Below are 25,386 nucleotides of genomic sequence, written 5' to 3'. Positions count from 1 at the left end.
GGGTCCTTTTTATTAATTGGAGGTGCTGCGGATTGAACCAGGACCTTCTGCACACAAAACACCTGCTTTGCCACTGAGCTGTGGACCCTTCCAGGAAGATATAGCACCTGTGGCTAGCAAGCTTCCAGCTTCCAGATGCACAAGACTTCAAGGATTTGTGGATTATAGAATCATAGAGTTGGAAGGGGCCTATAAGGCCATAAAGTCCAACCCTCTGCTCAGTGCAGGAATCCGAATCAAAGCATTCAAAACTAACAATATACATGTCTGAAATGAAAAAAAACCACAGATCAGGTAAGCCTTGCATACAGACCCCTTGAAGGCTGCTTCCAAAATGCATCCAAGGATGCCTGCTGTGCATTTTTTAAAATCGTGTAACATCTTGCTATAGCACTCTACAGCATCGAGCGCAGTTCTCCCCTCCCTGCACTCGAGCAGGCAGGCAAGGGGCAGCCACTATCACCACCCTGTGCTTGGTCTCTCTTTCTCTCTGCCATCCTCCCCTGCACTCAAGCAGACACTTCTGCAGTAAACAGTGCTTCTAGGACACCCGAAACTCTGTTTACTGTGGAGGCGCCTGCACCACCTGGCAAGGGGCGCCATTCCAGCCACGCCTGAGAGAGCTGCCTGCAGCAGCTGCAAGCCGGTAGACAAGAGCCACATTCTGACTGTGTCAGAGAGTGAGCGCCCCTTGCACCCAAGAAAGGAGCTTCTTTCCTGGAAGATTTGTTAACCGATGCAGAAACAGATGAAGCCATTATTATGACAAAAAACAAGTGAAGCCATTCCAAGTGGAACAGAACAGTATAAATTCGGAGAGAACGGGGTGCCATAAAACCAAACTCCTTGCCCCTGTCAAAGAAGTGTGTCTTCAGCATGTGGCAAAAGCTGTACAGTGAAGATACATCTCTGCAGGGAGGGAGTGCTACAATGTAGGGGCTGCCACAGAGGAAGTCCTCTCCTGGGTTGCTGTTCCTTGCACTTCTGAGAGTGACAGTACTACCAAGAGAGCATCCCGTCCACCCCTGGCCGGTCTCAACACCTGAGAAAGTTGATATGATCTAGAATCATAGAATAGTAGAGTTGGAAGGGGCCTATAAGGCCATCAAGTCCAACCCCCTGCACAATGCAGGAATCCAAATCAAAGCCTTCCCAACAGATGGCTGTCCAGCTGCCTCTTGAATGTCTCCAGTGTCGGAGAGCCCACTACCTCTCTAGGTAAGTGGTTCCATTGTCGTATGGCTCTAACAGTTAGGATGTTTTTCCTGATGTTCAGTCGAAATCTGGCCTCCTGCAACTTGAGCCCTTTATTCCGTGTCCTGCACTCTGGGACGATCGAGAAGAGATCCCAGCCATCCGCTGTGCAACAACCTTTCATGTACTTGAAAAGTGCTATCATATCTCCCCTTCTCTTCTCTTCTCTTCTCCAGGCTAAACATGCCCAGTTCTTTCAGTCTCTCCTCATAGGGCTTTGTTTCCAGTCCCCTGATCATCCTTGTTGCCCAGGGGACTGGAAACAAAGCCCTATGAGGAGAGACTGAAAGAACTTGGCATGTTTAGCCTGGAGAAGAGAAGACTGAGGGGAGATATGATCTACCTCAGCGGCTCCCAGACTTTCCCCCCACAGAGCACTTGGAAATTGCTGAGGGTCTTGTAGGGGCACTGATGATTTTTCAGCCTGTTATAGCAATTGTAATGTGGTGTTCTGGATGTTGTGTGATTTTTAATTTATTTGTATTGCTTCTGTTTTATTTCTCATATATTGTGTTTTATTATATTCCATAGAATTCAGATTGTAATGCAAAATAAGAAATAAATGAAGCAATAGAAATGCAATTAAAATTGATAAGTGATGGATGAATGCAATGGATGTGTTGTCTCCTGTGTTCAACTGCAAATCCACTGATACGTCGCAGAGCACCTGAATGAAGCTAACAAACCACTGGTGCTCCACCGACCCCAGTCTGGGAACCCCTGATCTACCTAGTAGTGATCTACCTAGGTGTCATCCTTGGACTAGGCCAGGGATTCAGAATGCATGGCCCTCCAGAGGTTGTTGGTCTCCATGTCCATCAGCCTCTGCCAGCATGGACAGTGGTCAGGGTTGATGGGATTTGGAGTTCAACAACCTCTGGAGGACCACAGGCTCCCTATCGCTGGGCTAGGCCAAGCTACTTCCTTCAAGGAGAGCAGAAGAGCAAATGACTTGCACGTGTTTGTTTTGCCTTTTTTTTTTTTAATGTCATGCCCAAAGCATGCTTGTCTTCCCTCCTCTTGGTGAGATCTGTGAGTTTACATGCTTCCCTACTGGTGTGAATGTACTAGTCTCCGCTTCAGATGTTACACACCGGAAAACGCAAGGATTTGTGCACGCATCCATTTGATTGCAACGTACAGACTGACTTGTCGTCTGTCTCTCTCTCTGATCGACTCCGCCCTTTGCTGTGTCTGGCCAGGTGCGGTTGGGAGAGAAGGAGCAGGGTGGGCCGGAGGATTCTGAGGAGCTTATAACAGTCGATGCTGTTGGCTGTTTCGAAGATGACGAGGAGGAGGAAGAGGACGAGGAGGAAGATGTTGGAGAAGAGGGAGACTCTGAAGTGGAACAGCTGGATAAAGAAGAGCCTCTGATGAAGCAGGTTTGTTATTCAAGAATACCCCACGGCTGGAAAAAAGCTTGCTGTGCTGCTACTGCTCTATGAGTCTGTGGTTAATCTGTTGGATGTTACAGTGCCAGTGTCTACACGTCGCGGTAAATCCTAGTTGATGGTTTATGGTCAACATTATTATTTATTAAATTTATATCCCTCTCTTCCTCCCAGAAGGAGCCCAGGGCAGCAAACAAAAACACTAAAAAAATACTCTAAAACATCTTAAAAACAAAAGACTTTAAAATATATTAAAACAAACGTCTTTTAGAAATCTTTTTTAAAAAGAAAAAAGCTTTAAAAAAATCTAAAAAAGCAATTCCAACACAGATGCAGACTGGGATAAGGTCTCTGCTTAAAAGGCTCGTTGAAAGAGGAAGGCCTGCAGTAGGTGCCGAAAACAGAGATGACACCTGTCTCATATTTAAGAGGAGGGAATTCCAAAGGGTAGGTGCCACAACATTAGAGGTCTACTTCCTATGTTGTGTGAAACGGACCTCCTGATAAGATGCAGATGGCTTCCGTTTGGCTCCTCCCTTTGCAGGAGCAAAAAGCATAACTCCTGGCTTAGTGTTACATCTGAAGTGGGGATCACAGATTGTTTAAATCCACAGTAGAATATGAAGCCTTGGTTTATGAATCATGGTTTGTTTTGTTTGGAGTGAGACAAACTGCAATTCCCCTGGTTCGGATTTAATGCTAAGCCAGGAATTATGGTTTGTTGCTTGTGCTACAGGGGGAGCAATCTCTTTGTTCATGGTAAACTATTGGTCTACCGTGGTGTGCAAACTGGGCCCCTGAATGTTTTATTGTAGAAATGCAGTTTTAGCAGACTGTATAAGCAAAATAGGGGTCCACCCCTAGGGATGCTTGAGGAATTCAGGGGGAGAGGAGATTCGCATTCTGGAGCGAACTCACCTGATCTGCTGGTCCTGAATTAATGTGTGGATCGGAACATGGTCCACTCTGCAATCCTCACCCCTGACGAATTGTATGAGGTCAATGGAGAGCTGCTTTTAATCCTCCCCCGCTTAAAAACAACAACAGCACAAGAGCTCGCTGCAGTAGTCTTCAACCTTTTCAGACCTAGAACCTGCCTTAAACTCAAACATGCATTTGGGGACCCATGTCTTAATTTTTGCCATATATTTGTATGACAATAGCAGTATTCTGCAAGTGCTGCCATCCTGTAGTAGGTCCCGACCCACCAGTTGAAGACCAATGAGAATGTGCAGAAGTTCAAATGGGGCCAGAAATTGTCCCTGTGAGGGCCTGTGCATGATGGTGTACCCTCACTGGGACGTTGTACATACAGCAGGGGTGGTTAAACTGCAGATATACATGGGCTATACAGGGCTCCCAAAAAAGATTTTTGTGGGCCCCTATTTATATATATTTTAATTGTTTTAGAAAATTATTTTTTTTAAAAATTGACTTGTAAATTTTAAAAATTTGATTTTTTAAAAAAATTAAATCATTGATTTTTGTCAACCCTGCCTGAACCTTGCCCTTGATTCTGAACTGTACGCAATAATAAGTGTTCTTTTCTTTCAAGAAAGTGCACCTATTGTCAATTTTGGGTGGGAGCAGGGACAAATTCTCTCTCTCATTCTCTCTCTCTCCCCCCTCCCTCCCTCATTCCCTGCTTCTCCCCATATTTCTTGCCCCCCACATAAAATTAGGCAAAGGACCACATGTGGCCTTAAGGGTGGGACACAACCTGCCCACCCTCACTCTAGGAGCTGCAGAATTACTGGAGCTAAATAAGTGAACTCCTCAGTCCCCTCGATGGCAGACTTTTGGGAGCCCCATGTAAGTGGAGGATATGAAATAATCTGATTTAACCACTTTTCAGGACTATAGAGCCCTCTCAAGGTAGGGAAATTAAAATACAATATGCAATATTAAATATGCAAATCTACAGTAAAGCCAGCATCGCAAACCAAATAACTCCACATCACATACACAGCAATAAACAAGGTCAGCATTCTGCGTAACCAATTTAGCCAGAGGCCCACGTGAACAGATGCATTCTTATCCGGGGCCTGAAATCCATCGGACTTGATGCCAGCCAGCCAGATCTGTGAGGGGAAGAGCATTCCACAATTGTGGTGCCACTTTTGAGAACTTCCTCAGCATGGGAGTCCAGCAACATCTGGAGGACACGCAGAGTAGACCAACTGAAGTTAATAGATATGACTCATTTAGTTTCAGTGGGTCTACTCTGAGTAGAACTTAGTTGAATACAACCCTAGGTTGGCTACTCCTGTGTCAAGGCTAGGGGTGGAGCTCATCACAGGTGTCTAATCTCACTCACCGAATAGGCTATCCAGGTTTATCCACTAGTACTATAGCTTATCGCTTATCTGATGCCTATCACACATTTAGAGAGCTGTGTTCCGTTGTCAAAAGAGATTGACATACATGCACCCTTTTCTCCTAGTAGCAGGAAGTGATGTTGGAACGTGCCTACTTCAGATGCTTTCCTAACCTCTGTTTTTGTTTGGGCATGAGCTTCCCTTCACCGCAGTGAAATTTGGAAGATAACCCCCTTTCCCGTTCCTTATTCTCATGCAGGTTGGGCTGAAGGAAGTATCACTGGAAGATGCTGGAGGAAATGAGGAGTACTGTTCAGATACCATCTACGGTAAGCAAGCAATCCAAGTTGCAGTTGCTTGTGTCTTCTGTTTCATTTTTTTCCTGGTTGCTTCTCATTATGACTGCAAGCACCCAGTGGTCTCTTGACAGCTGTTTCCAACTGGTGTAGGTTGTTGTGGTGGTTGTTATTTTATTGAGTTTATATCCTGCCCTTCTTCCCGAAGGAGTCCAGGACAACAAACATATCAACAAAACCATTTAACAAAAACCAAAACAAAAGAAGCATGCTTAAAACAATTAAAAGCATTCTGAAAGCAGTTACAGTTAGAAACATTCTTCCATTCAGTGATCTCCAGGTTGCCAGGAACAGCCTCCTTCAGCCATCAAATGCCTGTGTAAATAGGAAAGTCAATAATGCTGGAGATGGACACACCTCACCGGAGAGGGCATTCCATAAACGGGGCCACTGCTGAAAAGGCCCTGTCATGGGCCAACACCAACCAGGCAGCACCACCAGCAAAATCTCACCTTCCGATTGTAGGATCCGAGATGGCTGATATTGGGGAAGGCACTATTTTAGGTACTTGGATCCCGAGCCATTAGGCCTCTATATGCTAGCACTAAGACCTTGAATTTGGCCCGGTAGCTCACTGGCAGCCAGGGCAGCACTTTCAGGACTGGTGACACATGCTTGGTAGTGCCTGACCAAGAGGAATCTGTTGACTATCACCTCATATATGGGGAACTTGTGGCCTTTTAGAGGTTCTTGGGCTCTGAACTCCCATCAGCCCCATCCGGCTTGGCCAATAGTGAGGAATGATGGGAGTTGTATTTCAACAACTGTGGAGGACCACAGTCTCCCCATGGTAAAAGGTCAGCTGTCTACTCTGCCAAGGGTTGGATTTTGTTTCTCTTAACAAAATCGTGGAGGATAGCTCTGCACCAACTGTGATAAGCAAAAAATAAAATTAAATACAATCTCCTCTAAATGCCAGCCCCATCTTTTGACAATAATGGCCCTAACTGCCCACCTCCACGGGGGATCACATGCGTAAATAGAGTGAAAACAGCTGTATTATACCGATTGGATCTAGCCATACCACTGCTTGAGTATCATCTGCTTTGATCAGCAGCAACTGTCAAAGAAGCCCTGTGAACCTTGCTAACTAGCGGTGCCGTGGGGGTGGGCAGATCTCTTTACCACACCTTGATTAAAATTGGGAAGAGCCACTGAGGCCAAACCTGGGCCATGGAACACCAGTTCGTTGCTGTTCTTCTGTATTAACCCTGAGGATGCTCACCGCTATTTGTATGGAGTGGCATTGTGACTCTCCCTTTTTAAGAAGCTGGCTGTTTACTGTCGTCGTCTGAACCGCGAAAAGGGTGAATAGAGCAAGGGGGTCATATGTAATTACTGCCCTGCATTCAGTGTTCTTGTAAGAGACTTAATAGCATTATGCAAGCTCCAAGGAGACGCACGCTATGAAGATAAAGAGAAGTGCCTATGGGGTGGGAGGGAGTTGAGGTGTATGGTAGCTGGAATCAACGTGGCGCTTTGCACTCGTTTTCATTGCTAGGGTTGGGACCTAAAACGCACGTAAGTCACAGATGTTCCTCTACGCATGTACAGAATGTGTTTGCCTCCCTGCAGTTTCTCCAAATGGTTGACATGAGGGGCCTAGTCTTACAGGGCTTGTGTGAAGCCCGGCACCTTTTGCTATACAAGTACAGCTGCAGCACGGCGCCTCTTGTGGTTCCCCCTTTCTATCCACTGTGCTTTTGTACTAAAGCAGGGGTGGATGTGGCCCCCAAGCCTCTCTTATCCTGGCCCTCAGAACTCTCCCCAGGCCACACCTTTCACTGGCCCCGGCCCTCATCCTCCTCCAGTGCTTTTGCCTGGCTGGAAAGTGTCCTGGAATTCTGACATGCTTGCCTGGGTAGAAGATGGAGAGATGCGAGGCCTGTATGTGTGGGAAGAAGCCCCTGGATTTGTGTGGCCTGCTGAACAAAGTGTAAGAGTCGCATCTGTTGCTCCACCCACTTGTTGCCTCTGTTGCCCCATCCAACCACTGGCATGTGGCCCCCCAGAAGACTGCCTGCTACAGCTGGTGCAAAATGCGGCGGCCAGACTGCTAACAAGAACGAAGTGGTCTGACCATATAACACCTGTTTTGGCCCGCTTGCACTGGCTTCCAATACGCTTCCGGGTCAAATTCAAAGTGTTGGTATTAACCTATAAAGCCTTATACGGCGCGGGACCTCGATATCTGTCGGAACGCCTCTCCCGCTATGAACCGGCTCGTACACTACGGTCTGCTACGAAGGCCCTCCTCCGGGTCCCGACTCATAGGGAGGCCCGGAGGGCAGTGACAAGATCAAGGGACTTCTTGGTGGCCCCCGAACTATGGAATAGTCTCCCCGAGGAGGTTCACCTGGCGCCGACACTATCATCCTTTCGGCGCCAGGTTAAAACCTTTCTCTACTCCGAGGCATTTTAATTTTTTGTTAATGATTGTAATGTTTGTAATTTGATTTTAGCCTTTGCTGTTTTTAGATTGTGAAATTTGATTTTAGACTGATGTTTTTGTATTATATTGTATTTTATTGTATCTATGTTCACCGCCCAGAGAGCTATTGCTAGTCGGGCGGTATATAAGTTTTAAAAAATAAATAAATAAATAAATCGGCTCTCTGGCTGCAAAAGGCTCCCTACCCTTGCTCTGAAGTCTGACTTCAATTTTATTTTGAAAAAGCCATGGCAGATTTCATGTGGGCTTCTGTGAACGCCATGAGCTATCTTCTCGCTCCCATTGCTCCTACCATTGTACCTTCCTCCTTCCTAAGGCAGATGGAATAATGACTCATACCATGTACGATCTGTGTTTGCCTGCCTGCCTCCCTTTCCCTCACCTGCCGCATGCTAAGTTTATCTTCCATTTCATTACAGATCACCTGTGCTCTGGAGTGTTGCATAGTACCTCCTCCACATCTTTTTTTAAAAAAAAATCAAATTATTTTGGCACGCTTTATATTTTTCCTGTTGTCCCAGTTGCTAAAACGCTTGCCTGATGTCAATTATGCAACTGGACTTGTAACAAACAAAAGCTGTACAGCAAGTGCTGTTTTTAAAAAATAAAATAAATGAGGAATGTGTAATTTTATTTTAACAAAAGCAAAATTTTGCTTTTTTTTCACCCCTCCATCCCTTTTCACAGATACCCCATCTGCACTATTCATTTAAAGCAGTGTCATACCACTTGCATCGGTCATGGCTTCTCCCAAAGAATCCTGGGAACTGTAGTTTGTTAAGGGTGCTGAGAGTTGCTAGGACACCCCTATTTCCCACACAAAGCTGCAATTCCCAGAGTTAAACCACTCTGGAAATTGTACCTCTGGGAGGGGATTAAGGGTCTCCTAGCAACTCTCATCTCCCTCAACAAACTACAGTTCCCAGGATTCTTTGGAGGGGAAGCCATGACTGTTTAAAGTGTTACGATACAGTACTGCTTTAAATGTATAGTGCACAATGTTTATTTAGACCATACTACATATTTTGTATAATTACTTCTTTATTTTTAGCATTTAGGTTTTTTTTTAAAAAAAACAAACATGATTTATTCTGGTTCCATTCAATGTGATCTGTGACTTCCCTTCCCCTCCCTCATTCCACAGGCCTGGATTTTCTGGTCCCCGTGGCGGGCTTCCTCTGCCGGTTGTGTCACAAATTCTGTCATAGCGACTCTGCTGCCCGTCTTGCTCACTGCAAGTCCCTGATGCATTTTGAGAATCTCCAGGTTAGACCCTCTTCTGCTGTAGCTTCTTGTGCCGTGACTGTCTACTCTACCCTCCCTCCCGTGACTCCCTCTTCTTGCTTATCAGTGCTTCCCTGCTGTCTTACCATTCCATGCCTTCCATCTGGTGCGTACTCTGTGTACCGATCTTCCCTGGTAGAACAATGTGTTTCCGTCGGCTTACATCTTCCCCTGTCGTCTCCTCCATTCATTCTTAGAGTTGCACTCAAAAGCAAACTACACTCGATTCCTTTTTTCAGGGCTTCATTTTCTTTCTGTGCTGCTTAAACAACTTTCTATATATCCAAGTTTGTTTGTTTTTTAAATTACCACCCTTCTTCTGAGGGACTAAGGACAACATACGTGGGCCCTCTCCCTACCCCCAGTCTCCCAGTTTCATCGTTTCAACAACCTTGTAAGGTAGTGAGAAGGAAAAAGACTTTGCTGAAATGGACTGTTCGTATGGATCTTTTCTTTCATGGGCTGTTGTGTATTATATGGGGAATGCATACAGTAGGGCCCTGCTTACCGGCGTTCCATTTTGTGGCATTCCGCTCAGGCGGCAGCTTTCAATTCGGGGAAATTCCCCGTTTTAAAGCCGATTTTGTGCTTTTACAGCGTTTTGCGACATTTTTGTGTCATTTTTGCGCGACGCCTGGTCCCTAACCTGCCGTATTAGCGGGGCCCCACTGTATCTTCTTTGTCTGTTTGGGGATTATAGGGTTGCTATGCTTGTCCTGCCCTGGGGCTCAAATGAGAAGGCAGTTAGAACACCACTGCACATGGGGGAGATGGCACTGCCTGAGGGCAGGCAAATTAAAAGCTACAAACTTCCTGGTGTCTGTAATGGGCGGAGCCTGTGATTGGCAAGGAGCAGGTAAACATATCTGCAGGTAGCTAGCCTGGAGATGGGCAGTTCAAGAAGGAACTCGGGAGACATCGAAAGCTTTTGTACACCAAGGAGAGCTTATGGGATTCATATGGAGAATGACAAAGGAACATGAGTTATAGCTGCAGGGTATGTCCTTAGACCCAGGGACTGAGAATTGCATTTAACTCTTTGTTGGTTTTATTATTATTATTATTATTATTATTATTATTAATACCACGTCTTTTGGCCAAAGGCCCTCAAGGCAGCGTACAAAACCCACAAATATAAAATACAATATAAAAATGCATCAATAAAACAATACAAAATACAATCTGCAAAAAGTTAAATAAATTTAAAAAGTTAAGTTCTTTTGCTTCGCTGGGAAGTATGTTGGTTTTTCTGTCACCCTTCCATGTGATATCTTTTATTTAAAACTCCCTATTTTTCTCTATGCATATAAAAATGCAAGCACCACCTGTGCAGTTTGCAACACCACAGATAGGTGGTGCTGCGAACGGCAGTGTGAATGCTTCCCCCCCCCCCACCTGCACGCCTCTTGCACTGCCTGCCACTGCCCACCTTGGCAAGCAGGCAAGGCGGCTGTGGTGGGAGCCTTGGTGAACAGGTGGCCTACGTGGCTGGTATGCCACATGGTCCTGTGTGTGGCCTCGGTGTGCTGCCTGGCAGCAGGGCAGTAGTGGTGGAGGAACAGGCAAAAAAAAAGTGGGTTGGTGAGGGGAATGGGATTGCCTGGGAAGCGGCAGGGGTGTTGAGGGTGGGCAAGCAGGGAGTTGGTGAGCAGAGTGAGTAAGGGGGCTTTCCAGCCCCTCTAGTCTTAGTGAATCTTTGATTGTTTCATGAACCAATTCTGGTCTCAGTTTATTTTAAACATCCCCATGCCTTAAAATGTAAATGTGCCACCTTCAAGTCGATTCCAGCTTATGGCGCCCCTGTGAATAGGGTTTTCATGAGGCTGAAAGGAAGTGACTGGCCCAAGGTCACCCAGTGAGCTTCATGGCTATGTGGGGATTCGAACCCTGGTCTCCCAGGTCCTAGTCCAACACCTTAACCTCTGTGCTACCTTGAAAGGCTTCAGGGAGACCCAAGGAAGGCTTTGGGGTTGGGGCTGATTTATGTTGTGGCAGCATGTTCTTCAGTGGAGAGAGGGTGGGCAGACAGCAGGGTACAGCAGACAGCAGCCGGATCCCCCTTCCCTAGGGGGCTGGGAGGGTACTCTCGTCACATGTTGGCTAGGCTACAGTGGTGCCTGTTTGAAGGTTGCCCAATGCACTTGATGGCTGAGCAGGGACTTGATTTCTGGTCTCCCTGACCCAAGTCCCAACATGCCAACCACTTTGCCACATTGCTCTGGTTATTACAGTGTTTCCTGCTTTCCAAAGAGGAATGGTCCTTCTCTCTGTGGAGGAACCTGGACGGGATTAGATTCTGGTCATCTTTACATGATCAAATGGTTTATAATGGGTTGGATCCAGACTAAGTTGCCAATGAGACAAGTTAGTCATAACTTAGGTTACATTGAAATCTATGAGATTTAAGCTTATCTATTTATTGCATTTATATCATACCTTTCTTCCAAGGAGCTCAAGGTGGTGTGCATGTCTTTCCCCCCTCCTCCTTTCATTCTCACAACACGTCTGTGAAGTAGGTTAAGCTGAGAGGTGCAGCAACTGACCCAAGGTCACCCTGCGAGCTTCGTGGCTGAGTGGGGATTTGAACCCTGGTCTCCCAGGTGCCAGTCTGATAATCATTACACCAACTGTCCAAGTTCAGTTGACTTAGTTTGGATCCAACCCAAGGGATTTCTCTTCCTATTTAAAGAGCTGCGTCTTTCTCACCAGGAAGTTAAGTGTACAAATGGATTGATAAAATGGAAGTAACTGTTTATCACAATAATTGGAAATCTTCAGGGCTCAGCTTGCGAACCGGTTTTTAACACAAGGGTCCATCAGCTCCAGAAGGTGTGAAGGTAGAATTTCGTACTTGAGCAGACTTCCTTTTTTTTCCTCACTAGTATGTAGCCATAACACCCTGCCTCTTACTTACCCTTATTTTCCAGAGGCTGTCTGCTTCAGCCAATAAGGAAATAGGGCTCAAAGTCAGCAGCATCCCAGAAGTCACTTGAAACATTTAGGTGCATTAAGTAGCTTGCAAATAGGATGCGTCAGACTGCTCTTGTGTGAGGAAGATTAACTAACCAGCACCATCAAAATGCATTGTGCTTTCACAGAATGACACAAGCACAAAAGGCAAGTCTCTGCCCCAAGGAACTTGCAGTTCATTTTATTTATTTATTTATTTATTTACAGAGGAGAAGACAGAGAGAAGGGTTTTAAAAAAACTAATGTGCAATCTCTGTGTCACCTGCTGGAGGCAGAATTGGCACTTCTGAAACAGCCGTTCTCAAACTGTTTGGAGCTCACTGCTGGTACTTGAGGGGGACGGAGTGGAAATGGGTCAACAGGTAGTAAAGATGAAGAGGGTGCAGCAACTGGGATGCCCTTGCTACTGGAATCCTTCTTGCTATTGGCTGAGACCTAAAGAATGGATCTGCTCTGCGGCAGAAAACTGTTCCTGCATCTCAGAGCTTTGCCTTCTCATCTTGTTGCAAGTATTCCTTGGTGCTAATGAAATAAGCGATTGTGTACTTTACAAAGCTGCTTGCCTCTTCAGCGAAGTGGAACAGTGGCTTGTTTCTTTAGCAGTGGGAACTGGCTGCATCACACACAGGAAGAAGCGTGCCACTGGGGTGTTCTTCTCTGCATGTATGAAGTGTTAGCCATAGGTTGCACCTCTTATGAAAGCTTAAACTGGTGGTAGTTGTTTTCCTACAATTCTGCAAAACTGTGGCGTGCTGCAGTGCTCTGCGTAAGCTCATTCCAGACCCCTAACAGTCAGGTCCTCAAAATATTTGCCCATTACAGATTACTTTAACTGAATGGGTAGTTCCTTTCCTTCTTAAGAGATTCAGAAGCAAAAGCAGCTAACAGCTGAGAATATTTAGAAATTCCTCACCAATTTTGTGAGTTAGTTCTACTTTTTGGGGGTAGGAAATGTTCAGGTGCCCCTCTCCTCCTTTTAAGCCAGCAATGGGGAACCTGTGGCTCTCCAGATGTTGCTGGATTCCAGTTCTCCTCATTCCTGCCCATCAGCCCTGCAGGCTGGCACTTGTGGGAATTGGGAGCCCAACGTCTGGAGGGTCACAGATTCCCTATCCCCTGCTTTGCAGAATGTGCGGATTTCTTTCCTCACAGAGACTGAAATGGCATTAAGGAAACAGAAATGCTTCAAAGGAGATGGAGATCTGTGCCGCAGGAGGAAGAATTCTAAGCACTATAATCCTGCCTGCCAGTTTGATACATTTGGGCCTCTTTAAGTAGGGCTGCAACCTTAAATGCTGTTGAATGAGTGCAGTTGTTCTGAAGAAGGGCATGGACTATAATGTTTACAATAACTGACTTGGAATGTTTTGCAGTGAACGTGGGAGGCGCAAGCTCTTCTTCTCTGACTCTCCCCCCCCTTGATTGGTTCTGGAAGCAATGGGCTGATTGTTTTGGCCCAACATTTTACTTTGAAAGATTTCCTCCATGTATCTCAGGACCCAGGCTGTGGTCTGAAGGCACACGAGGCCAGCTCCCTGCTGAAGCTAAGCAGCGTCAGGTCTGGTCAGTGCCTGGATGGGAGACCTCCTGGGAACCATACGTAAGCTGCCTTGGGTTTCACTCATGAAAAGATAGGCGAGGTATAAATGTAATAAGTAAATGTATCTCTTTGTCCTGCCCAGCTTTTCTTGTTCTGCACTTGTGAAAGTTTAGACCAGGGCTGGGGGACCCTGTGGCTCTCCAGTTGATGCTGAGCTAGAACTCTCATCATCCCTCACCATTGGCCAGGAGTGCCCCTTTTTCCGTACCCTGCTATAGATGGTCGATTTCTTGACAGCAAGTTGCGATCTTGTTGATTTGATTTGAGAGCCAGCAATTTAGCAGATGTGAAACCTGTACCATCAAGGGCTGAAACTGCTTTTGCTTAAGGTCAATGCTGTGACATCTAGTTTGGGTATATCCAAGTCTGCCAAGGCCTTGCCTTCCCATATCTGCTTTTTATTTACATCTCTGGATATCCACAGTTGATGCTCTCAGTTGGTACCTGAAGGCACCTGTGATGAGTGTAAAGAAACTGAAGGCAATCTTGGGGCAGATCATCACACTGTTCTTGAAAGAGAAGCTACTCAATCTGGGTGTGTTTCTGAATCCAGCTCTGAATGGTCCAAGGGGTGTTTGTGCCAGCTGCGGCCTTTCCTGGGGATACCTTGCATCCAGCATCTATACTTTCACTAACCTCTGGGATTGAGTGCTGCAATGCACAGACCAGGGGGCTGCCCTTGAAGAGTGTTTTGGAAACAGCTGAGGCAGAATGCATCTGGTTGGTTGTTCAATGGGCCAGATTACTACAATTCCTCTTCTCTGTCAGTGTTGCTGGCGTCCTTCTAATTTATAATGCAAATGAGGTGCTAGGGGACTGCCTTTGGAGACATTTATGGCCTGGTGAATATTTATATAGCAGTTCAGACAAGTCGAAGTGCTTCTACTTTGTGTTAAGTTGGAAAATATGGATCGCTGCTCTGATGCTTGGTGTGCGTGTGGTATATTACCCATTTGGGGAACAAGGATCATAGGCCAAGGCATATTTCATGCTAAAACTAACCTAAACAAGTGATGCCATTTTGAACAAATATTCACAAACTGTTCTGCAGTATCTACTATATAAATCTGGTCTTGTTTGTCACTGAGAAAGACAAGAGGCTGTGCAGGACCTTGAAGTCCTGAGCCCCTGGCCACTGGAAATCTTGCTCAACACCACTTCTTAATTCAAAAAGGTACTGCCCAAAAATGTCTCTGAAATCATGAGAATGAGCAAGCTTCTTTAGTAATCGCATTGTGTCCCCACAGGATTGCATCACACTCACTGGCTATTAAGATAGACTCTGTTGAACAAGGAATTGCTCACAACCACCTTCGTGCAAGTTCACCCACCAAATTTATTTATTAAATTTATATCCCACCCTTCCTCCCAGAAGGAGGCCAGGGCACCAACAAACACTAAAAACACTCTAAAACATCTTAAAAACAGATTTTATAAAGATATTAAAACAAAACAGCTTTAAAAAAAACTTTAAAAATATCTTAAAAAGCAATTCCAACACAGATGCAGACTGGGATAAGGTCTCTGCTTAAAAGTCTTGTTGAAACAGGAAGGTCTTCAGTAAGCGCCGAAAAGGTAACAGAGATGGCATCTGTCTAGTATTTAAGGGGATGGAATTCCAAAGGGTAGAGGTCCACTTCCTATGGTGTGTGGAACAGACTTCCTAATAAGATGGTATCTGCAGGAGGCTTTCACCTGTGGAGCGCGGTGATCAACTGGGTATATAAGCGGTAAGACAATGATTAGTAACCCAGATGTCTTTCCCTCCCTTTTGTAGCGGTTCAAAGCCATGAGGCTCCAGTCTGCACTTGTGGACACCTCCTTCCATTCTCAGCAGGGGCTGGATGACCAGCCAACGTCTCCTGCTGCTGCTGCTGCTGCTAAGATGGAGGGTAAAACTGAGATGGTTAATGCAAGCAAGCAACACATGGTATTAACAGAAGTGTCTTCAAGAGAGGAGGCTGCAGTGAAGGGGGACCACTCAGGAGCCATTGCAACTGATGATATTTGCGGAGTCCTGGCCATAGAGGACCGAGGAGAAGATGAAAAGGGCACTCTTTCAGCTTCCACCAATGACTCTGCCGCCGCTGCCGTGGTGGCAGAGGAAGTGCCAGGACTCTGTCCACAAAAGGAAGAGCCCCGCAATGAAACGGATCAAGAGGCAACTGCAGGGAGGGTCTCAGGAGACGAAGCAGACCCTGCAGCAAATGAAACTCCAGGCAGCCAAGAGCAGGAAAAGCAAGCAGAACCACCCTCCCAGCCCAGCGGGGAGGCCTCCTCTTGCCACAGGCGGTCGGCTAGGCAGAGGGCCAGATAAAGTGTTTGGAGAGGTCACCCTTTGTGTGTTCCTTGTCTTGCCTTCTCCCCCCGCCCGCCACTTTCCGTGTCATCTCCTTTTAGAGAGAGAAAAAAAGTATACCATAGTTTTACTGCAGTTTTTTGTTTGGAAAAAAAATTAAAGGGGGGAAAAATCTATGACTGTTGATTCCGGATTGTTTCTCTTAATGCCAGAAGAGATGCAATTAATTTATTCTTTATTTTATTTATTTCCTAGATTTATATCCCATCCTTCCCAACAGGAGCTCAGAGTGGTATTCTTAAACCCTCTGCAATGGGAAAAGCACTCTGATTTAGATATTCCTACTTCTTAGTAATTTAAAATGGTCATCATTTGATCTCCTCCCTTGTTTTTCTGCTTGTAATAGAACCATTTGAATATTTTGCATTTTAGCAAGTATCTAGTGTGAGGCCAAGGCATGGGCCAGTGAAATGGAAATGGACTGCCTTCAAGTCAATCCCAATTTATGGCAACCCTCTGAATAGGGATTTAAGGGTAAGCGGTATTCAGAGGGGGTTCACCATTGCCTCCCTCTGAGGCTAGTCCTCCCCAGCTGGCTAGGGCCTGCTCAGCTTGCCACAGCTGCACATGCCAGCCCCTTCCTTGTCCACAACTGTCAGCTGGGGGGCAACTGGGCTCCTTGGGACTATGCAGCTTGCCCACGGCTGCACAGGTGGCAGGGCACATAACCCCTGAGCCACTCCCTGTGGGGTGATCTTTAGCAGGCCCTTTACTCCCAGGAGACATGAGCGGGGATTTGAACTCACAGCCTCTGGACTCCCAGCCAGGCTCTCCTTGCCAATGCCAGTACCTGAGTATTTATAGCAGGGACGGAGAACCTGTGGCCCTCCAGATGTTACTGGACTGTATCTCCCCTTGTCCCCGACTCCTTGGCCGTGCTGACTGTGGGGCTGATGGGAGCTGGAGTTCAACAATTCCTAGAGGGCCACAGGTCCCCTCTCCCTGATTTAAGATGTAATTAACACTGGTATCTATTACACCTCAATCTGCTTATAGGACCAACTGAGTATGTTTTTTTAAAAAAACAAGAAATGGGACAGAATTAGAACAGATCCCACTGAAACAGAACATCCACCAAGACATGTTCCACAGTCACTCTTGATTTATTAAAACTTGCTTCTTTAGAAGCTTTGGAAGTTGTTCACAGCAAATGACGCCTCTGGGCTCTTACAAGACTAGAATGATCAAAAGCACAGACTTAACAGGGTCACACTAAGAACTTCATAACAACATATGGCAGTCATCATCAAGAATGATGCTTTGAAGGCTCTGATCCCATTGTGGTTTGGAAACAGCGGATGTATATAAGTACTGGCTTTCTGTAGAGCAGGGATATGGAACCTTTGGGCCTCCAGATGTTGTTGGCCTACAACTCCCATCCTCCCTGACTGCTTGGCTGCACTGGCTAGGGCTGATGCGAATAGGGAATCCAACAGCACTTAAAGGGAGCTATAGGTTACTTAGCCCTGCTGCAGAGCCACAACTAGAAATTACTAAAGGGAATTGAGCAACTCTTTACATAATCACTAATCAGAGTATACCAGCTAATTGGGGGGGGGGAGGCATGGAGGAACAACACCCCTCACTGAAATATCATGAAAGGTGATGGAAGGGCAAATAAAGGCTCGATTCAATATAGTTCGTACTAAATTCACACCAATCTAAAAAAAAAATTAAAAACAAAACTTTCTGCTAAATGTTATAGATTCATTTAACACAGTGTCAAAAGATTAAAAACATGGTAATGTCTTTATTCAGCTGACTAAGGCTGCAGTCCTAAGCACACTTACTACAGAGTAAGCCCTATTGCAGAAGGAGATCCATGGCGATCCACCTAGGGGGCCACCACCCAAGTTCTTAGATTCTTCCAGGATTATTGCAAAGAGTACTGGGTGTTGTGACCCACGAGGGTGCCCACCATCCAGGAGAGATGACAGCCCAAGCAAGGGGAGGTTGGTAGTTCCTGGTTTCCCAGGCACGCTGGCAGGCTAGCTAGACAAATCAGCACCTTCGAGGGAAATCAAGGTGGGGATTCAGGACCATGGACATTACTACTGCTGCGGTCCAACATCCAAGTTGTCTCAGCAATGTCCTTGAGCAACTGGCTGAGTTTATATCAAGGCTAGATGGTCATTTGCTGGAGGCTGCATCCCCCCAGTGCTGCCTCCCAGTCACGTAAAGGACTCGTGCCTTCTTCTGTAGCTGTTGGGTTTTTTGAGGTGATGGGGTTCCCGTCTGTGGAGATATCTCCTCAGCGTTCTCTTGATCTCCCAAGTATTGTGTGGATTAGCCTGAGCCTGGCAACAAAGATGTCTCCTCAGGGTTCAGGGGAGGCAGGCTCTATTGCTCTTGTACTCATATGGGGTAGACCAAGCTGTGAATGCATCTCTACCTTAGAACTGCAGTTGCCAAAGAGTACTGCTCTGGGGCCATGATACTGGGCTTGGGTGGACCTTGATTGAACCAGCATGGTAGCACTTAAGGATACAAATGTGACATCACATAGACTGAACACAAATCTTTTCTTAAATGATTTTTAACATTTAGGTTGGATTTTTTTTAGTTTATCAAAGAATAAGTCGTTTAATATTAAATAATGGAAATAAAGGCACGTTAGCCTTACAGTTAATCTCTGCATTGCATCAATATTTTGTCAGTGTGGTGGGAAACCTGTGGCCTTCCAGTTGTTGCTTGGACTAATTGCTGTTGTCCCTGGGCATTGTCCATGCCAGCTGAGGCCTATGGGTGCTGTAGTGCAAAATATCTGGGGTATCAGGTTGGGGAAGGCTGCTATGTAGTAATATTTTATAAAGACTTTTCCTCTATAGGTAAAAAAAAAAAAAGGAAAGCATGCACATTATATAGTCTGACAAAGATGCAAAGCTTGGATATAAGAATGAAACAAGTTGTAAATTTAACATGGTTTAATGGTCACATTTGCACCATTGTTTAGGGTAGAGGCTCCCAAACTGGTCTGTAGACCACCAGTGGTCCGTGAGCTTCATGCCCACATTAAATAAACATTTTTTATTTTTAATTGAATTCCTATTGCTTCATTTCTTATATTGTATTTTATTGTATTACAATTTGAATTCTATGGAATGCAAATTGTAATACAATAATATACAATTTAAGAAAAAAAGAAGGAATAGAATTACTTTTAAAAATTACACAGTATCTAGCACAGTGCGTTGCAATGGCTACAACAGGCAGAAAAACCATTAAAGTGGTCTGCCAGGACCATCAGCAATTTTCAAGTGGTCCATGGGGGAAAAAAACTGGGAACCCCTGGTTTAGGGAAATAAGAATAAATAGGAAACAATTTAAAAACCAATGATTTAAACTGACCTTTCCCCCTTTATCAGTGAAAGTGGCACAATTTAAATCGGCATGCCCGCTTTGGCAGATTAGCGATGTCAAGAGACAGCAAGTAGCTTTGAAAAAGTTAAAGATGCAATTGATTGAGCAAGTTCTTAGTAAGAAGAAAAAGTCAACCAGAGTCAGCTCATTACCCCACCCTACGCCACTGAATTCAGTGGGACTTGCTTTTTTGTTTGTTTGGAAGAATGCTACGCTGCACATTGGCTGCATGTTACATACTGATGGTAAAGACCTGCATAGCCTGTTTCAAATCTTTTTAGGGAAGGGCTGTAGCTCAGTGGTTAGAGTAGCTGCTTTGCATGCAGAAGGTCCCAGGTTCAATCCCTGGCATCTCCAGATAGGACTAAGGAATATTCTCTGCCTGAAACCCTGGAGAACGTCCCCAGAGTCACCGTTGACAAGACTAAGCTAGATGGACCACACATGTGACTCAAGGCTTCCTACGTTTTGCATTTTGGAAACACTGCACATGTGTTGTTACTGAGTCCCGTTGCTAAGGAAACGAGTGCTGTTAGGGGGTGTCTCAGAGGTTGAGACCCAGGGCCTGCATCCAATGTTAGCCCTTCTCAGAGGAGACCCACTGAAACTGATAGGGATGACTAACAGAGGTACATTAACGTCAATGGGTCTACTCTCAGTAGAACTTGCTTGGAGACAACCCCCAGGTCTTTTGCACCTGGATCTCATGCCCCTTCCCACTATATTCATTCAACGCTCAGTTTCTTCCCGCAGAGACTGACCTTGCTTTGTGGGCTGCATTTAGACCTAGATCTAACCAACTTTTATTGTGGGCTCCCGGTTTCCAGTTGCATAACAGGCTGGGTGTTTTTCTGTTTTGAGGAAGTGCGAGAAGGCTCACAGGATGAGGATAAACAAAGCTGCAGTGGTATCATGCCATAAAATGAAAACAAATGCAGGAATAGTAACTTTCCAACATTTGATTTTGTTGTTGATTATGAGATGCTATGGGACAAGGAAACAGATCCACTTTACATCTTGGTATCCACATCAAGAACTTTTTTTTTAAAAGGTTTTGCTTCCAAAAAAAAAAGAAGGAACAGGAAACAGCATTTTTTAAATCAGAAGTCCCTTCCACCATGGAAAGTAGGATATGAGTCACAGGACATGTTCCCATTTTAAATTATTGGTTTTAAACCTGTTAATCGCTTTCACAAAGGAATTCTTCGCAATCTTGACAATGTACAGGTGCCAGCCACTCTCTGCTGGCTATAATGAAATGATAGCCAGTTTAGGTGGGTACTGAATTTAGAAATCTCCACATCGTAATCCACAGTGCACTTCCAAAGATTATCATCATCAAAGTGGATGAAACTAATGGCAGGAAGCACTGTGGCAGTAGGCATGTCAACATGATCAGATTACCAGCCGGGAAAGCTCATCAGCTACCTCTTCTGTCTTTCACTTTTAAAAAAGTGTGTCAGAGGCAGAGTTCTGAGAACCAACAACTACTGTCAACACTAAGGAGAGACTGTCACGCATCTGATCATGTAACTGGCTGGCTATACAGAACGAGAGGGACTAGCAACCTTGGAAATTGTAAATTTTTCCTAAGAGCTTCCAATTCAACCAGAAAGAACACCACTCCTGACCCTACAAGTTAAAGTGTAAACATTTGATTCACAGAGATCTATCCAGTTCCCACCCGCAAAAGCGAGGAAACAAGCAGCTCAGGATGCCTTAAAAACTTCACCGACGTAGCACTTACGATCACAGACCCAGAGGAAAGCAGGGAAGAAGTGTTTAACACACACACAAACCAAAAGCACCTTTTCTATTAAAAGTTTTAACACTAAGCCAATGGCAGTGGTCCCACTGGAAGCAGCAGCTGTGCATTGATGCCTCCTTCTGTTCTGTAGAAGGCAGATGGACATTTAAGGGTCTGGTTCAGGTCTGCATGCCAGCCTCTCCTTCACCTTCACTCAGCTGCTGTTGAAACTCCAGGCGTGTCTGACGGTTGGATTCCAACAGCTCCTTCAACCGGGCGTGCAAGTGGTCATTCTTTTCCTCCAGGTGATCCAAGCAAGAATTGATCTGATCCAGCATAGAATTTATAGCTGCATATTCTGGTTGGGGAAGGGTGGGGATATTTATTTATATTTAACAAAACATTATGTACCACTTGATTAAGAAAACGTGAAAGTGGTTTACTAGAAACTTTAAAATTATCAATATAATTTCACACATGACAAGCTCCCTCATTGCAACATCCAGTGATGAATGGAATTGTGCACACAACTGCCACAGATAAAGCTCTATCCTCACACCTCAAACAGAATATCTTCTGACAAGTTGCTCACAAGCTGGAATGCTATATCAGGCTGCATGAAAAGAAGCACAGTGTCTAGTTCACCAGAAGCATGAAGCCCTATTCACTACTTCATGGGGGGGGGAGAGTGGGAATGGGCTCATTGGCCCGTGCCATTCACACGTGTCTCCATCCTGGCACCATCACCCCACATGCTGAATGTTTGCAGCAAAGAGCCTGGCATACTTGAGTAGGCTCCCGGCAGAATTAAGGATCCTCACCTTTCTCACTGGGGACTTCAGCTCATTAAAGGTCAGAGTCAATGGGGCTTATTCCCAAGCAAGTGGGTATAAGTCTGCCTTAGGGTGCAGACTTGTCCTCCGAACACATGTTGCTGCGCTAAGAAACTACTAGTAAGAACAGTCAAGCCAAGCCTTTACCCTGATACACTATCTTTCCAGCTACAGGGACATATATATTTAAAAGTACACAAACCATGAGTGGCAACCCCACCCTCCATCTGAAGAAGTAGATCCCAGACACAGGTTGACCAGGTGGGTAATGACTAAACCTACAAGTCAGGGGGGAGGGTTCTCCCTTGGCTTCTTCCTGGAGATGATACGCAGGGATTATTATTATTTAATATGGAAGAATATTTGATCACAGGAGCATCTCCTTGTGGGCTGAAGAGGTAACAGTGCATGCAGGTTACTCAACGAGACCAAAGCCTGCACTTAAAAACATAAGAGCAGCCTGCTGGATCAGGCCAGTGGCCCATCTAGTCCAGCATCCTGTTCTCACAGTGGCCAACCAGGTGCCTGGGGGAAGCCCGCAAGCAGGACCCGAGTGCAAGAACACTCTCCCCTCCTGAGGCTTCCGGCAACTGGTTTTCAGAAGCATGCTGCCTCTGACTAGGGTGGCAGAGCACAGCCATCATGGCTAGTAGCCATTGATAGCCCTGTCCTCCATGAATTTGTTTAATCTTCTTTTAAAGCCATCCAAGCTGGTGGCCATTACTGCGTCTTGTGGGAGCAAATTCCATAGTTTAACTATGCGCTGAGTAAAGAAGTGCTTCCTTTTATCTGTCCTGAATCTTCCAACATTCAGCTTCTTTGAATGTCCACGAGTTCTAGTATTATGAGATAGGGAGAAAAACTTTTCTCTATCCACTTTCTCAATGCCATGCATAATTTTATACACTTCTATCATGTCTCCTCTGACCCGCCTTTTCTCTAAAACTTAAGGTTGCCTCGCTCCTAATGCTGCAATCCTGCACATTACAGGTTCCTACGGCGTGGTCCGTGGACCACCAGCAGCTGGCAAGCTTCAGCCAGGTGGTCCGTGGCACGACTTTAGCATCCAACACAGCACATTACAATTGCTAAACTAGTAAAAATCATTAAGTGGTCTGCCAAGAACCTCAGCAATTTTTGAGTGGCCTTAGGGGAGGAGGTGGGGGACCTGAGGCCCAGGGGCCAAATGCGGCCTTCCACGTCTCTGTCTGGCCCTCGGGGCTCTTCCCAGGCCCCACCCCCTCACTAGCACCCTCCTCCCATGCTTTTGCCTTAGAAGGATGCGTCCTTGAACTGTGATAACCACCGTTGCTTGCCTGGTTGGAGAATAGAGAGGAGGGTAGGAGGGTATGTACAAAGGTAAAATTGACATTCATTGCTCTGCCCCTTTTTACCTCTCGCCCTGCCTGCGAGTGGCCCTCGGAAGGTTGTCCAGAAGTGGATGTGGCCCACAGGCTGACCCCCCCCCCGGTCCTATATAGTGCAATCCTATACAAAGCAAGTCCCAGCTGAATTCTTACTCCTGGGTTTGACGGTATAAGACTGGCACTAGCAAACCCAGCCAGAGTTCTCGGTCCTGGGGGCAGGCCTGCCTCGGGAAGCCGCCTCAAAGTTACCTGCCTCGCCGAAGCCGTTATCATCTTCCGCCTCGCCGCTCCCCAGGCTCAGGTGCGGCTCTCCGTTTGGCCCCGACATCCTGTCGCCGTCTCTGTGCTCAGCCCAGCTCCGGTTTGCAAAGGGCTGAAGCCCCGCCCCTTGCTTCCCGGATGGAGCGCGCAGCCACCAGTGGCCAAGGGCGAGCCACGCCCCCTCGTTTCCCAGTGGCCGCCTGGAGCTCCTGCCGGGAAGAACCGGGAGGGAAATGCTGGTTAGAAGATGCCTGTCTTAACGGAAGATCCGTATCCCAGCCTCTGTCTGGATTGGATTTGAAATGGCTCATATGAACTCGGTTGTTGTTGTTGTTGTTAGTCCGTTAATAATAATAATATTTATTTATTCAGGGTAAAGAGTTCATCATTTTATGCGGAATTGTTTTTAATCGTTTCTACATAACGCAGGTTTTTTTTATATGAGGCTATTTTCCCTTTTTTATTACCTAGGGAATTTATTATTATTAATGATGACTTTTTACTGTGAAATCACTTCGAGATATTTCAGGGGCAACGGGAAGCGATCCACAAATGGGATAAAACCGTAAAGCGGCAAGCACACCATCCTACAAAGCTGCAGGCACCATTCCGCAAGGTGACATTGTATGATAAGGGCTAGGGAGTAGTTATAAGGCTTGGAGTTTATAAAGACTAAGGCTGCAATCCAGTACACACTTACATGGGAGTAAATCCCATTGAACCCAATGGAGCTTACTTCTGAGTAGGCATGCAGCAGATTGCAGCCTAAGGAGCAATCTGTTTAGGGTGGGGGAAGTCCCGTTTCTCCCCAGGCAGAAAAGATCTGATCATGCTAATGTGGTTGGATTAGCAGACAGAAACAACAGCAGATGCAAAGTACCAGGAAGGGCCGTAGCTCAGGGGCAGGACATGTGCTTTGCATGCAGATAGTCTCTGGTCAATCCTCCTCTAGCATCTCCAGGCAGGGCTGGGAGAGACTTCTGCCTGAAACCTGGAGGGCTGCTACCAGTGTAGACAATGCTAACTTAGATGGAACAAAGGTCTGACTCCGCGTGAGGCATCTGCCTCTGTTCCTAAGTAACCTTCCCTTCCAATTGCAATGTTGATAGAGCTAAAAAAAAAAAAGGCGTCTTCCAGATGCTGTTGGACCCCAACTCCCATCAGCCTCAGCCGGCAGCTGGACAGCACCACGTGGGTCGCTCCAGCAGAGCCAGACAGGAAAAAAAGGTCAAAGCCTGCGACTTTGACGAGCGACGCCCTTCAGCGGCTTTAAAGTGTGTGGTTATGGGAGCACCGTCGGAGACGCGGAAGGGCGGGAAATGTTGAGAAGAGGACGCGAATGTCTCCAAGCAACTCTCCGAACGTTGTTCCTTCCAGTCTTCGGCTGGGTTGTCTTCCGTGTGCTGCACCTCCCCTGGATGTTCTGGCAAGGGGCGATTAAGGCTGCAATCCAATACACGCTTCTGTTGTTAAACTTGTTATGTGCCTTCAAGTCAATTTTGACTTATGGCGACCCTATGAATCAGTGACCTCCAACAGCATCCGTCGTGATGAACCACCCTGTTCAGATCTTGTAAGTTCAGGTCTGTGGCTTCCTTTATGGAATCAATCCATCTCTTGTTTGGCCTTCCTCTTTTTCTACTCCCTTCTGTTTTTCCCAGCATTATTGACTTTTCTAGGGAATCAAGTCTTCTCATGATGTGTCCAAAGTATGATAACCTCAGTTACACACACTTACCTGGGAGTAATTCCCACTGAACAAAATGGGGCTTACTTTTGCAATCCAGTACACACTTATATGGATATGGACTGCCTTCAAGTCGATCCCGACTTA

General features: G+C 46.0%; 2 protein-coding genes across 2 annotated transcripts in view; one reads left to right on the top strand and one right to left on the bottom strand.

Moving 5' to 3' along the window:
- CIZ1 (CDKN1A interacting zinc finger protein 1) overlaps positions 1 to 16,100 on the top strand; it is a 46,457-nt gene extending 30,357 nt beyond the window's left edge. The window contains exons 12-15 of the mRNA XM_061603668.1: positions 2,457 to 2,636; positions 5,223 to 5,292; positions 8,916 to 9,037; positions 15,403 to 16,100. Of these exons, the coding sequence (XP_061459652.1) occupies positions 2,457 to 2,636; positions 5,223 to 5,292; positions 8,916 to 9,037; positions 15,403 to 15,942 (912 nt within the window). The 3' untranslated portion in view covers positions 15,943 to 16,100. The remainder of the gene's footprint in view (positions 1 to 2,456; positions 2,637 to 5,222; positions 5,293 to 8,915; positions 9,038 to 15,402) is intronic.
- A 1,609-nt stretch (positions 16,101 to 17,709) lies between these two features.
- BBLN (bublin coiled coil protein) lies at positions 17,710 to 23,744 on the bottom strand. The gene is made up of 2 exons (XM_061603669.1): positions 23,541 to 23,744; positions 17,710 to 21,449 (listed from the first exon to the last, which is right to left on the bottom strand). Exons 1-2 carry the CDS (start codon positions 23,617 to 23,619, stop codon positions 21,271 to 21,273), a joined length of 258 nt encoding a protein of 85 aa, XP_061459653.1. The 5' UTR covers positions 23,620 to 23,744; the 3' UTR covers positions 17,710 to 21,270.
- Between the last annotated feature and the right edge of the window lie 1,642 nt (positions 23,745 to 25,386).

This window comes from Rhineura floridana, chromosome 20 (genome assembly GCF_030035675.1).
Source record: "Rhineura floridana isolate rRhiFlo1 chromosome 20, rRhiFlo1.hap2, whole genome shotgun sequence".
Classification (NCBI taxonomy): Eukaryota; Metazoa; Chordata; class Lepidosauria; order Squamata; family Rhineuridae; genus Rhineura; species Rhineura floridana.
The sequence above is the reverse complement of the archived record's forward strand: the minus strand, read 5'-3'. Positions and strand labels throughout refer to the sequence as shown.